We start from the raw sequence: 13,684 nt of genomic DNA on the forward strand, positions 1-13,684 counted from the left end.
TTGGCATCTCAACCGACACCTGCAGCACAAATGTTAGCTATTGTAAGACTCTTACTGATAAGCCCACCCAGGTTGTGCAGACCCACTCAGATCTGAGGCTGAGACCCACTAACCCAGAAATGGTGCAGCCGGCAGTGGCCACGCCCAGGAATCACTGCCTCCCATCAATATAAAAGTTCCAGAAGAGGGAGACTATTCTCTCAAATCCCAGTTTCCTCCCTGACCCCAAGGATGACTGCAAGATCCTTGTCGGTTTCTCCCTCCTCCAAGCTAGGTGTACTCCACAGTTGTCAGCCCTGAGCAAACTAACAGCCAGCAGAGAAAGAAAAAAACATTGCCATCTTGTGGCTTTTCAGAGAATTCTTCACACCTATGCGCCACCCAAGTCTTCTCATTCCCAGCATGTTCACCCTTTGCAGATCTGAAACTGAGGCAAGTGGCAAGAGCACTTTTGATGACGCAGAGGGCAAACTTAGAGCTGCAGGGACCTGGAGAAAAGGTGACAGCACGCTTTTATTTAACGTGAAAGAATACGGAGGCCAAAACACATGAGGAGCTTGTCTTAAACGAGGGTCAGAGTTAGGCTGTGGGTCTCCTGACCCCTGTTCCAATGTCCTCTTTACTGTAAGGTGCTGGAGCTCACAAGCACAGTTTGCAATTCAAATGCTCTTAAAAAAAAATCAAACTTGGGTCAATGACCCTCCATCCTGACACAGCTACAAAACCACAGGCCAGGGATGTCCATGAGGCTGCAAGAAATGAGGGTTATGCAGGAAATGTCACCTCTTCTGTGCACTAAAGCAAGAAGAGACGCAGCATACAGTTTCCTCCTAAAACAAAACTCTAATGGCCTCCCTTTATTTCCAGCTGATGAGCTTATTTTTCAAGGCCTTAGGTTTGATTTCAAAGGAATGTGAAATGCCAGACATTGCCAGCAGCTATGTCTATTCTCTCTCCTGCAGCTTTAAGACTTTTTGAATTCTTGCCCTAATGTCGCGGCACTAGCAAGGTCCAGGTGTTTCTAATTCCTTGTGTTTTTGTACCCACAAACAGTTTAATGATTTTTTTTTCTTGTGGAAAATTCAATACTCTGAATTTTTATTTATTGTTTTTTAATTTTTAATCCTTCCCCAAACAAAACAATAAACTATAAAAGCCTTCCATGCACTAAGCTGTATGTAGCACCCCCTGCATGGGAATAGTGACATAGTTAGACACAAAACTGGCCTTGGTTTCAAACCGACCTTATATTAAGCCATGACAACATGGGCGTCGTGCCTCCACCAATGATCCAGACGGTGAAGAAGACAATGAGGAGGGTGGTCGTGAACATCATCTGGCGAGCGTAGGATGCCGTGTCTCGGATGGCCAGTGCAAATGCCATCGCTCCCCTGAGGCCTGCAGGGACCAAAGAGGAAGCTCTCCTGTCATAAGGATAAATAACAGTGTGTCCTCAAATCCACTGCTGCCACTTGGGGCTAATAAATTGTATCTGCTTATGCTTCAGGAGTCGAGTTGTTTTATACAGAAAAGAACTTTAAAGGAATAGGATTTCCTCCAATTTGAAGTTTTCTTTTGCAAAATGCCCAAATGCAATGAGAAAAACACTGCATCACTTTGTATAGCACATTTTAGAATAATAACACTCTTTTATTACTGACATGATTCTCCTGCTAATAACATGAACCAAAAAGAAATATAAATAAGAAATAATCATATAAGCTCTCTAAGTCTGTGAACCAAGCACTAGCCAAGCACTATACAGTCATTATAAACTTAAGAAGCAGGCTAGGTATGAGTATGTGAAATGCACAAAACAGCCCAGCACTTCCTTAGCAAAGCCAGGCAGAGAAGTAACAGTATAACCTGATCTATATCAGGAGTTGGTGACGTTTTCTGTAAAGTGTCAGATACTATTTTAGGCTTTGTGGGCCAAGAGGAAAAACCAAGGATGTTATGTAGATACTTACATAAAAGAGAGAAAACAAATTTCCACAAAATTTTATTGACAAAAACCAAGCGTATAATAAATACTATAAGTATAATATATAAGTACCATGTTATAAAACTATAATAAGTAATTATAATAAGTAATAATAATTATTATAATAATGAGTTCAATTTATTGTAATCCAGGTCTACTAGTGAAAATGGAATTCTTCTGGGGGTGGGAGATTTCAGTTAATTGGGTTTCAAAGTTAGTGTTCCCTATCATCAAATAGGTTGCAAATATTCATCTGTAAAAGCCATTCTTAGCCCGTGGGGTAGATGAAAACAGGCAGCAACCAAATTTGCTGACCCCTGATCGACAGCCACATTTTTATGTTCTAGAGCTTCTCTTTCTAAGTTCTTTTGTTCCTTCCCCATACCATGCTCCTAATTTGTTCTATAGTAAAGACTTAATCCATGGTCTTTAATAGCTATCTAGTGTAAATTCCTATTCACCATGGGTAAGACTGTGTGTATATTATGAGAATGAAAAATTAATACTCAGTATATTTATTCACATATTTTCCCACCTTTTCCAATAATTTCACAATTTCATTAACCTGAGAACTTCACAATTCACTAAAGAAGAGTGATTCAGTAAAATGTACATTAAAAAACAGAGCAAAGTTGATGTTCTGTATTAATCTGTCCTAGTCAAATATTGACACACATCTAGACCACCCTACAGCCAGCTACGACACCACTTAATATTTAAACCTTTAAATGGATGTTGTCTCAAAGAAGAAAACTTGAGGGCCAGAGAGAGACAACGTGTGCTCCATTCTTCTTTATTAGGTAAACACTGTAAGCAGTATGAAGGTGAAACCTCAGGTATTTCTTTCACAGCCTTGAAGAATGAGTTCTTTTTGAAAGCCAGATTTCTCCCAGCAGAAAATAATTTTGATAGGAGATATCTTTAAACAGCACTGTGTACTTCTCAGTCTTTTAGCACAGAAGATAATGAACACACTTAAAGGTTTATCTAGGTGACTGAGCTATCTCCAATTCATCTTTCTCTCTTCCACTGGCATTTTTCTAATACGTATGGACGATCTGGTCTGTCATTGCCCTCCTCAGAAACCTCTAATGTTTCCCAGCTGCTCTTGGATAAAAGCCCAACTCTTTGGCATGGCATTGGAGCTTCTCCGTGGTCTAGACTCCAGCAATGATTCTCGAAGTGTGGTCCTCAAACCAGCTGCAGCAGCAGCAGCCGAGAAGATGTTAGAGATGCAAATTCTCGGGGCTCACCCCGTACCCTCAGAATCACACTCTGGTGGTGGGGCCCAGAAATCTGCTTTTAACCAGCCCAACAGGTGAGTTAGATGCAACCTGAAGGCTTGCTCCAGTTTACATGCAATTTCCCTTTCCAACCTCACCCTCGTTCTGCATTATCCCATGTGTCTCACATTTAAACCAGACTGCTACCCTTCCCTGAAAAAGCCACACACAAGCAATGCTGTCCTGCCCTTCCAACCTGCCACCTCCTGAAATGCCACTGCATCCAAGCCCAGTTCGAAGGCTACCCCTTGGCGAAGATGGCCCTGGGCCCTGCTTTTCTTTTGTGCAACTCACCAGCCTCTCTTGGGAGAAACTTAGCTCTTTGTACACCTGTCTCCCCCCAGTGGACTGTGAGCTCCTGGAGGGAGGTGGGTTTCTGTATCCTCCACAACCTTGAAGCGTGACTTATATAACGAGGATGCTCAACAAACGTGTGTCAGAGTGAAAGGAAATCATTAGGGCGGGCTGTGTACTTAAGTGCAGATGCAAGCAAGGACTAGACAAAGCAACTGCTTTGCTGAGCAGTGCCTGCTGGTGTGATTTCAGTATGACTCTCTGAGGCCTCCAAGAACTACTGCGTGGCAGTAAAGGGCTGCTACTCACTTTGCCTCTTGTACAGCCCCTCCCCCTTCCCGGACAGAGGCACCTTCAAGGGTCACGGTGGCCTTTTGCCTATCTCCTCCCTCTGCTCTACAGAGATGCTCTTACTTGGGTCTCGTCTATAAAGTCGGATGCTTTCCACTCTCACTGCACCATCTACCTCATGCCAATTGCTCTCTCCTTTCTTTATCTACACATACTTCTTTATTGTCCTTTGTCCCCTCAGTGGCTTCTCCACTCTTCTCAGCTTTATAGTGAAGAGGAAGCATTTGGGAGACAGTGTAAGTCAAGCAGAACTATCACAGCTGTTATCTTCCAGTTTGGGGTTCATCTTGCTAATGTGAGTATATTTTATTTCTTTTACTCCATAGAAAGTTAATAAAACTCATTTTATTTACATTTTATTTTTACCTGAAAACATCATCATGTGTTGAAAATTCCAGCCAATCTTGTGCCTTCTGCCCAAGTTGAGGAAGAAGGAGAGTGGGTAGATGTGTGCAGCTCTGCCCAGGAAGATGGCAACCTGGCCGCCAGGTGGAGGTTAAGGGCCCAACAGGTTTCCAGGATGGCACTTTCACACAACCTGTGACTGAGCAGAGAATTTTAGGAATGCCATGACACCTTGCTGTGATCAGGAGAGTTGCACAGAGAAGGCAGGCTATCTCATTTCCCGCCAAACAAGTCTCAGCAGCAAGTGGGATTCCACTGGCCAATTTTCCCAACTTCCTGGCTCACAGAGACAATTTTTGGCCTGTTAAACACACTGTTGTAACTTCTTGATTTGATTAAACTGATATGGACCAAGTCTCCGACCTACCTAAAAATGAGTCCAGAAATAAGCTAAGGTGCCATGGCTGGGGTGGGGAGTTAAGAGAAGCAAAGAGCGTGCTGGACTCTACTGGAAGAAAAAAAATCACAAGAAGAAAAAATTACTAACCTCTGAGTCAAACTATAAAGAGAAAGCTTGCTGGGTGAGCTCGTAAGCTTTGGTTGGAAGTAAACATCAGGGGTTTGTATGACCAGGAAGATCCTACAAATAAGAGGTGGGGAATCTTACAGTATTCCTACCACGAAGACATATTCATATTCCTCACAAGGATCAGCCTGAGGAGATTTCTCTGCCTAAGTGGCTAACATATCTTTGGGGAGGTAAGAGATGGAAAAGGAGGAGTGTGGAAGAGGAACTCTTACTGTGCAAACCAAAGAATTCAGGGAAACCGGTCATTCGTCACTTGCTGAGTTTAGAACAGAGCCCAGCAGAGAGATGCACACTGCCCTGGTCATAGGAGGAAACCACTGTGGGAGCCAGAGGAACAGGGAGCTTCCGTTTCGACCAGCTGCCGGAGCTGCAGCTGTTTCAGACAGAAGCGAGGGCGGGACTATCTTCTGCCTTCTCTAGGATAAAATACTAACTACTTTTCTTCTTTTATCGCTCTCTTTTTTTTCCCTTTTTGCTACTGTTTTGTCTTCTTTTTAACAGAAGGAAAGAGGTCGTGCTTATAACATTCTATCCAAGGAGCCACGCATAAGTCCGCAAGTGGAAGCGGCCTTCAGGATTCACAGAGGCCCCAGCTCCCCCTTGAACAAGGCCCCGGCGCTGTAAACAAGGCAGCACTCTCACTATCTCTCACAGGATGCCGTGCTAAGAATACAAATCAAAATGACATGTCAGGTCTTTCTTAAGAATAAAAACACTGATCCGCTGGATCTTTAGCTCTTGGTCTGTTGAGTGTGGAAATCTAAGAAATGAGCCCCAGTTGAAGCAGATAATACTCTCACTGGCAGGATTCTGGCGTGGCATTAGGCCAGTCGCTCTCTAGCTGCTTGGTTAGTAGCATTTATACCTGCACAATAAATGAGAAGCCCAGAAGAGAAAAATACTCCTTTTTGGGGGGCCAGCATCCCAAGATCTAAGGATACCCATGAGACCTCAGAAAAGGCAAAAGGGAATAACCAGCAATAGTGGACTCCTGCTCAGGATTTGGAACACCAGGCTGAGCTGAACTGCTATAGTTCCAAGGCCCAGAAGAGTTCACTTTAACGAAAACAATAGGATCTGAGGCCAACTGAGCAAAGCCCTCAGCTGTCCACGCACTGCTGGGCATTCGTATCTCTCCTCACTTGAGAGGAGCCAACCCCCAAAACTGGGTCTCTCTTCCAAAAACTGCTCTCACAATGGGACTAAATCAAAGAACCCAGTATTTCTCCATTTTGTCTTCCCTTCCTCTCCATTTCTTTTTTTTTTTGGGTTAAAGAAAAGGGTCACCTTATGGAAGCTTGGGTGAAAGCGTGCACACTGCCTGCAGGCTGCCCTGGGCGGCGAGAGGAAGGGCTGCTTGCAACCACGTGCAGCTGAGAGCAAGAGACACAGAACCTTCAGGTCTTCCAAACGGGGAACCTCCTGGATTGGAATTCACGTGGCAATGAGAAAAAAACAATTTGGGGGACTGATACGGGTTGCCGATTTTTAGCTCTGCTAGGAAGGGCGCTTTAAAAAACAAACTACCACCTGCCAATCACCAGTGTAACAGAAAGGCCACCTTACACAGAAAATGCAGAAAGGGCAACCCTAGAATCAACACCGGTCCTTGAAATCAAATACACTTAGCTTTATATTTACCACTTAAGCCTTGTTTTGCTCATCATAAAAACACCATGAACCAGTGCTGGCTCAGTCACCTCCCCGCCAAACCAGAAATTATTGTTACAGCTTCCGCAGCAGTGGTCGTCTTTCCGTGTAGAAAATGGGGGAACCAAAAAAAGGATACAAAAGCTCCAATGATGAAAACGGGGCTGAAAACGTGCTTCTGGAAGGTAAACAGCGCCAGGCCCATGTAGGAGAAGATGAAGTTCTCTGCCAGGAAGTGTAACACCTCAAAGAGCTGCACGAAAAGGGAAAAGGAAGCCGTAAACCCTGTGGGTCCCCTCCCTTGTATTTGCAGATCACTTGTGGGGACACAGGCCTCTCCCTCACCTGCTTCGTTCGACTTCTTGATTCCACCGACAGATTGTTGTAGGTGTAATGAGCTTGTGTGATTCCACAGAAAAGGACAGCTACAACGCCTGGCAAGAGAGTTTAAAAAAAAAAAAATCAATGGAGGGAAAAAAAGAAGCAGAAAAAAATCCTCCCTGAAACAAAAAGTTAAGGTAGGCAAGCCCAGCATATCCAACTTACTGAAAGTTTTTGAAAATTTCCTATTACTGAAAGCTCCCTCTGCTCACACTTCTCATATCAACCTTTGCTTCTCCCAACCCTGCCCTCCTTCAAAGCCAAGGCCCCTGATTTCCCCCTTGTTCCAGTTTTAAGAGCATTCTCTCCCCTCTTCTAAACTCCTACTGAATTGGCCATCTCTATGTGGCATTTAGCATTCATTCCCTCAAAGAGACTGTGAAGTGTGCGCCCATCACACACTTTTGTCATATTCCTCTCTGTTCACTGAATGAATGAATTTAATTTCAAACCAATGCTTTATATTTTTGCATGGTCCAGGGCTTCAGACAAAATGGATCCAGAGTACTAGTCCAATTATCCTGGCCCTGATAATCTAGATTTCTGGTTAACGGTGACTATTTTGTTGTGTAAGACAATTAACACACCTGGGACTTTGCCTATATATTTACAGATGATTGTCAAGTTTTAAAGGAAGTGAGGCATATAAAGATATGCTGCAATATTTTGAAAAGACGATAAAAAGGACTTCCGAATTACCTGGATTATGTATAGTAACTGTACTTGAGTTTTCTAATAGAAAAATCCAATGATTTATTTTTTTTAATGAGGGAATGTGAGGAACTAAAACCACATGATCACTCACACTAATAATCTATGAAACGGGCACCATAAAAACATAGTATTGAAAAGCAATGATTAAACAGACCAGAAACAAAACAAGGAAAAATCGTGCTCACACTCATCTGAGTAGAAGCAAAATTACCTTTGAAAGGATCTATATTTTGCTTGTTATTGCTGATACGGGTTTGTAAAATAACGAAGTGATACTGTTTGTAAAATAACGAAGCAATCCAGGGGAGGATACAAAAAAGGTGTTAATGTATTCAGTAACTTTTGCAGCTAAGTATCTACTTATAGTTAGAATGAGTACTCAAAGATGTAACTAAGTTTGAAACAATAAAGCTTATCCTTTAAAAAATATGTAGCTCTGGGAAACTAAATTATTCATAAGGCAGAACACCAGCCTTGCTCAGCAGTCCTCCATATGGACACTCCGTGAGTGGTTTATCAACTCTGGGCAGCAGCTATTTAAGAATTCTTCGCTCCCCTCAAGCTCCCACAGCCTCCGCCACAGTGAGGGGAAGGGTGGCCAAGGGCAGAGGAAACCCACCGGTAAACCCACAGGCTTCTGCCAAGAGGAAGGTGCTCCACGACATCAGGAAGAAGAGGGCCGTCTCCAGCAGGGGGAAGCAGTGCAGCTTGGTAAACTTGGTCACGTCAGCCCCTGTCAAGGAACTGTCTCCAGCAACAAGCATCAGGGTCACCGAGAACCGCACTCTCTTAGCGCAGGACCCCTCCCTAAGGGCTACCCTTTCCCTTCAGCTCTTCCTTTGGGGCCCCAGAGCTGCTGCTTGGTTTTTAAAGTAAAGAAAATGAAGCTTCCCAGTAGAATAGAGGTTTCCAAGGGCTGGGAGAGGGCAGGATATAGGGATCATATTGTTTAACGGGCACACACTTTCTGTTGGGGATGACGAAGAAGATTCGGGAAATAGCGGGGATGGTTATACAACACTGTGGATGCACCTAAGGCCACTGAATTGTACACTTAAAATGGTTAAAATGGCAAATTTTATGTTTATGTATATTTTACCAAAATTAAAAAAATAATAATAATGTAACATAACAAAAACCAATGAATCGTACACTTCAAATGGGTGAATTGTATGGTATGTGAATTTCATCTCAATAAAGCTGTTTTTTAAAATTAAGCTTTCTACAGAAACTGGAAATGGGCTTTCTGTGCTCCTTGCAATGGCCACATTTCTGAGAGGCACAGTCAAGGCCTGAGGTGTGACTGGCAGGTTAGTCTGGCAGTGCTGGGAGTGCCTCAGGCAGACCTGGGAAGATGAGGTGCAGCGACTCTGACCTCTGTGAGCCACCAAGGGCTGAGTCCACAGCAGGTGCCTAATGCATGCATGAGGGAGCGAGGGAGGGAGGGAGGGAGGGAGGGAGGAAGGCACAATGCCAGGGGCAACTACAAAGTGCTGGTGTCACCTTTTGGGATTGGCAATTCCCCTCCTAACACTGCCATTCCATGGCGGGCCAGCTTAGAACCATCTCGTGAGTGGTTTCAATGAGCAGTATAAATCCCCAGCACATCAAAGGGCCCTGATGAAGAAAGCAGTCAAGAAAGAAAGCACTAAATCTGCACGGTCCAATACGGTAGCCGCTAGCCACATGTGGCTACTCGACACTTAAAATGTGGCTAGTCTGAATTAAGATGTGCTGTAAGAGCAAAATACACACCATATTTCCAAGATTTAGTACAAAAGTTGAATGAATAAAATCTCATTAATAATTTGTATAAGTTTTGTTAATAATTTGTGTATCAACTCCAGGCTGAAATGATGTGGCTCCCATTACATCTGTATTGGACACTAGTGATCTAAATGTCATTGAAAGAAGATATGATGAAGGACTGAGCACACCTGTGGAAGGCTTGCCCGCTCACTCTGCACTTTGCTTTTATGTTGGTTGGTTGGTTGGTTGGTTGGTTTTTAAGTCAATATTGTGCAGTCCTTGGCTTAAGGAAGGCCACCTTGCTGTAATTCCCCCAGATAGTCCCTGGCTAGTTACGGCCACGTTAGCCCCATATGGCCTGGAACAGTGGACAACAGCAGTCAGGCTGGGGCTAAAGTACTTCACAGCCTGCTTCCTCCCAGCCTCCTGAGAGGTGGTCCCTGATTCCCAGCCTCCTCCAGGCTCTTCCACTCTTTCCGCCCCACCCCATCCCCCCAAAAAAACTGATGCTTCCCCCAAGCTCCTATCTCCAACAGGTTTATAGGAAGGACAGAAAACACAAAGGTGAGGACAGAGCTAAGCCAAGAGCTACACTCTCAAACATTTTCTCAAACTCTTAGCTAGGCCATCGACTGTCATGTTTCACCAAAGGGTGACATTTCAGGAGCCCCCAGCCCCCAGTGGAACAATTAATTTAAGATTCATTTCTGAAAGGAAGAACTGAGAACTTTCTTTTCCCAAGTGCAATGCCACATAGTCATACTTAGGCAGGGGCAGAAACTACAAAAAGGATATTAGAGCAGTCACAACACCAGTCACAGCTCCCATGGTAAAAGAGCCACTAAATATACCTAGAAAAATGCCAACTGACTTAAAAAAGGCAGCAGCATCAAAGGCGTGAGTGTTCAGCCCCGCTGGCTGGTAGGCAACAATAGACCTGGAGTTTAAAGAGAGAGTTAAAAAACACTAAGCTGGTTTTACACCATGGTACTTACAAATATCGACAAACATAGGTATCTACACTCTGCAGAGCACTCCCCACGGTGTATTCATTTAATTTAACCTGCAGTCACCATGTTATGATGGTATCGGCATTCCAATCGCTGCTGACTGGACAAAGCAACATAACTTTATCAACTAAGTTGATAAACCTCATTTAGAAAAGCACCCAATTCAAAATTTAACACTTTTAAGGTGGGCCTCTGATTTTAGCCCAGAGCATTCAGGAAGCCAGAGTCTCTCTTCCCAGGCAGAAATATTGTTACTTACGAGGACAGTACAATGGCAACAGCATCATTTAGGACACTTTCTCCAAACAGAAGTGCGTAAAGGTCCACATCTGCATGCAATTCATTAAATATCGCCAGTACAGTCACTAAAACATGGGCCAAAAGCATACACATTAGTTGCGGTTTCTGACTTTAAGCCATTGATAACAAATTCATAGAAGCAATTCTTATCTTTGGTGGGACAGGGTGGTTTGGGAGACAGTAAGGGAGTCAAAGATGGGTCATCTGTCTATGGCAGAAATGAAAATGGCAATCTTCCTAATCTTAATGAGGAGTGATATGATGCTTGATTCTAATAACACTGTGCTCTCCACTGTAATCCTGTCACACTTTGAAAACACTTCTATTACAGAACTTAAAAAATAATCACAATTAATGTGACTTGGCTCTACTGGTGGGTTGAAATCTCTTTGAAGGCAGAAACCCTATTTTATTTCTTATTTTATTGAAGTATAGTTGATTCACAAAGTTGTGTTAGTTTCAGGTTACAGCAAAGTGATTCAGATATATATATATATATCTGAATACACACACACACACATACACATTCTTTTTCGTATTCTTTTCCATTATGGTTTATCATAGGATATTGAATATAGTTCCCTGTGCTATACAGTAGGACCCTGTTGTTTATCCATTCTATTGATACATATAACAGTTTGCATCTGCTAATCCAAAACTCCCACTCCATCCCTCGCCCACCCTCCTCTCCTTTGGCAACCACAAGTCTGTTCTCTATGTCTGTGAGTCTCTTTCTGTTTCGTAGATACGTTCGTTCGCGTCATATTTTAGATTTCACATATAAGTGATATCATATGGTATTTGTCTTTCTCTTTCTGACTTACTTCACTTAGTATGGTAATCTCTAGGTCCATCCATGTTGCTGCAAAGAAATCCTATTTTATTGATCACTGTGCTCCAGCATAGGGTCGGGGCACAGTGAAGGTTTAATAAAGGATTATGAAATAATGGAAGTCTTCATTTATAACAGAGTATACATAATTACACTTCTCACAGTTTTCACATTTCATAAACATTTAAAAATCAGCTATTTTCGATTAGGAACCAAGATGGCGGAGTAGAAGGACGTGCTCTCACTCCCTCTTGCGAGAACACCAGAATCACAACTAGCTGCTGGACAATCATCCACAGGAAGACACTGGAACTCACCAAAAAAGATACCCCACATCCAAAGACAAAGGAGAAGCCACAGTGAGACGGTAGGAGGGGCGCAATCACAGTAAAATCAAATCCCATAACTGCTGGGTGGGTGACTCACACACTGGAGAACACTTATACCACAGAAGTCCACCCACTGGAGTGAAGGTTCTGAGCCCCACGTCAGGCTTCCCAACCTGGGGTTCCGGCAATGGGAGGAGGAATTCCTAGAGAATAAGACTTTGAAGGCTAGTGGGATTTGATTGCAGGACTTTGACAGGACTGGGAGAGACAGAGACTCCACTCTTGGAGGGCACACACAAAGTAGTGTGCCCATTGGGACGCAGGGGAAGGAGCAGTGACCCTAGGGGAGGCTGAACCAGACCTACCTGCTAGTGTTGGAGGGTCTCCTGCAGAGGCAGGGGGTGGCTGTGGCTCACCGTGGTGACAAGGACACTGGCAGCAGAAGTTCTGGGAAGTACTCCTTGTCGTGAGCCCTCCAAGAGTCTGCCATTAGCCCCACCAAAGAGCCCAGGTAGGCTCCAGTGTTGGGTTGCCTCAGGCCAAACAACCAACAGGAAGGGAACCCAGCCCCACCCATCAGGAGTCAAGCAGATTAAAGTTTTACTGAGCTCTGCCCACCAGAGCAACAGTCAGCTCTACCCACCACCAGTCCCTCCCATCAGGAAACTTACACAAGCCTCTTAGATAGCCTCATCCACCAAAGGGCAGACAGCAGAAGCAAGAAAAACTACAATCCTGCAGCCTGTGGAACAAAAACCACATTCACAGAAAGATAGACAAGATGAAAAGGCAGAGGGCTATGTACCAGATGAAGGAACAAGATAAAACCCCAGAAAAACAACTAAATGAAGTAGAGATAGGCAATCTTCCAGTAAAAGAATTCAGAATAATGATAGTGAAGATGATCCAGGACCTCGGAAAAAGAATGGAGGCAAAGATTGAGAAGATGCAAGAAATGTTTAACAAATACCTAGAAGAATTAAAGAACAAACAAACAGAGATGAACAATACAATAACTGAAATGAAAACTACACTAGAAGGAATCAATAGCACAATAACTGAAGCAGAAGAACGGATAAGTGACCTGGAAGACAGAATGGTGGAATTCACTGCTGTGGAACAGATTAAAGAAAAAAGAATGAAAAGAAATGAAGACAGCCTAAGAGACCTCTGGAACAACATTAAACACAACAACATTTGCATTATAGGGGTCCCAGAAGGAGAAGAGAGAGAGAAAGGACCCGAGAAAATCTTTGAAGAGATTATAGTCGAAAACTTCCCTAACATGGGAAAGGAAGTAGTCACCCAGGTCCAGGACGCAGAGTCCCATACAGGATAAACCCAAGGAAAAACACACCGAGACACATAGTAATCAAATTGACAAAAATTAAAGACAAAGAAAAACTACTGAAAGCAGCAAGGGAAAAACGACAAATAACATACAAGGGAATCCCCATAAGGTTAACAGCTGATTTCTCAGCAGAAACTCTACAAGCCAGAAGGGAGTGGCATGATATACTTAAAGTGATGAAAGGGAAGAACCTACAACCAAGATTACTCTACCCGGCAAGGACCTCATTCAGCTTCGATGGAGAAATTAAAAGCTTTACACACAAGCAAAAGCTAAGAGAATTCAGCACCACCAAACCAGCTCTACAACAAATGCTAAAGGAACTTCTCTAAGTGGGAAACACAAGAGAAGAAAAGGACCTACAAAAACAAACCCAAAACAATTAAGAAAATGGTCATAGGAACATACATATCGATAATTACCTTAAACGTGAATGGATTAAATGCTCCAACCAAAAGACACAGGCTTGCTGAATGGATACAAAAATAAGACCCCTATACATGCTGTCTACAAGGGACCCAC

The 13,684-nt window shown here is 43.4% G+C and overlaps 1 protein-coding gene across 4 annotated transcripts in view; it reads right to left on the bottom strand.

Annotated features, from left to right (window-relative positions):
• Positions 1 to 13,684, bottom strand: part of SLC9A7 (solute carrier family 9 member A7) — a 142,357-nt gene that overhangs the window by 39,635 nt on the left and 89,038 nt on the right. For 3 of the 4 annotated variants that reach the window (XR_009698899.1, XM_061178270.1, XM_061178269.1), the window contains exons 6-12: positions 10,610 to 10,715; positions 10,136 to 10,277; positions 8,211 to 8,316; positions 6,842 to 6,930; positions 6,636 to 6,749; positions 4,279 to 4,390; positions 1,245 to 1,398 (exon numbers count right to left, since the gene is read on the bottom strand). Coding sequence is in view for 3 of the 4 variants with exons in the window: in XM_061178270.1 (XP_061034253.1) it covers positions 1,245 to 1,398; positions 4,279 to 4,390; positions 6,636 to 6,749; positions 6,842 to 6,930; positions 8,211 to 8,316; positions 10,136 to 10,277; positions 10,610 to 10,715 (823 nt within the window). In the remaining variant the exon portion in view is untranslated. Of the gene's footprint in view, positions 1 to 1,244; positions 1,399 to 4,278; positions 4,391 to 6,635; positions 6,750 to 6,841; positions 6,931 to 8,210; positions 8,336 to 10,135; positions 10,278 to 10,609; positions 10,716 to 13,684 lie in introns of all 4 variants that reach the window. The other variant, XM_061178271.1, reaches the window with a different exon arrangement.

Source organism: Eubalaena glacialis, chromosome X, assembly GCF_028564815.1.
Source record: "Eubalaena glacialis isolate mEubGla1 chromosome X, mEubGla1.1.hap2.+ XY, whole genome shotgun sequence".
NCBI lineage: Eukaryota > Metazoa > Chordata > Mammalia > Artiodactyla > Balaenidae > Eubalaena > Eubalaena glacialis.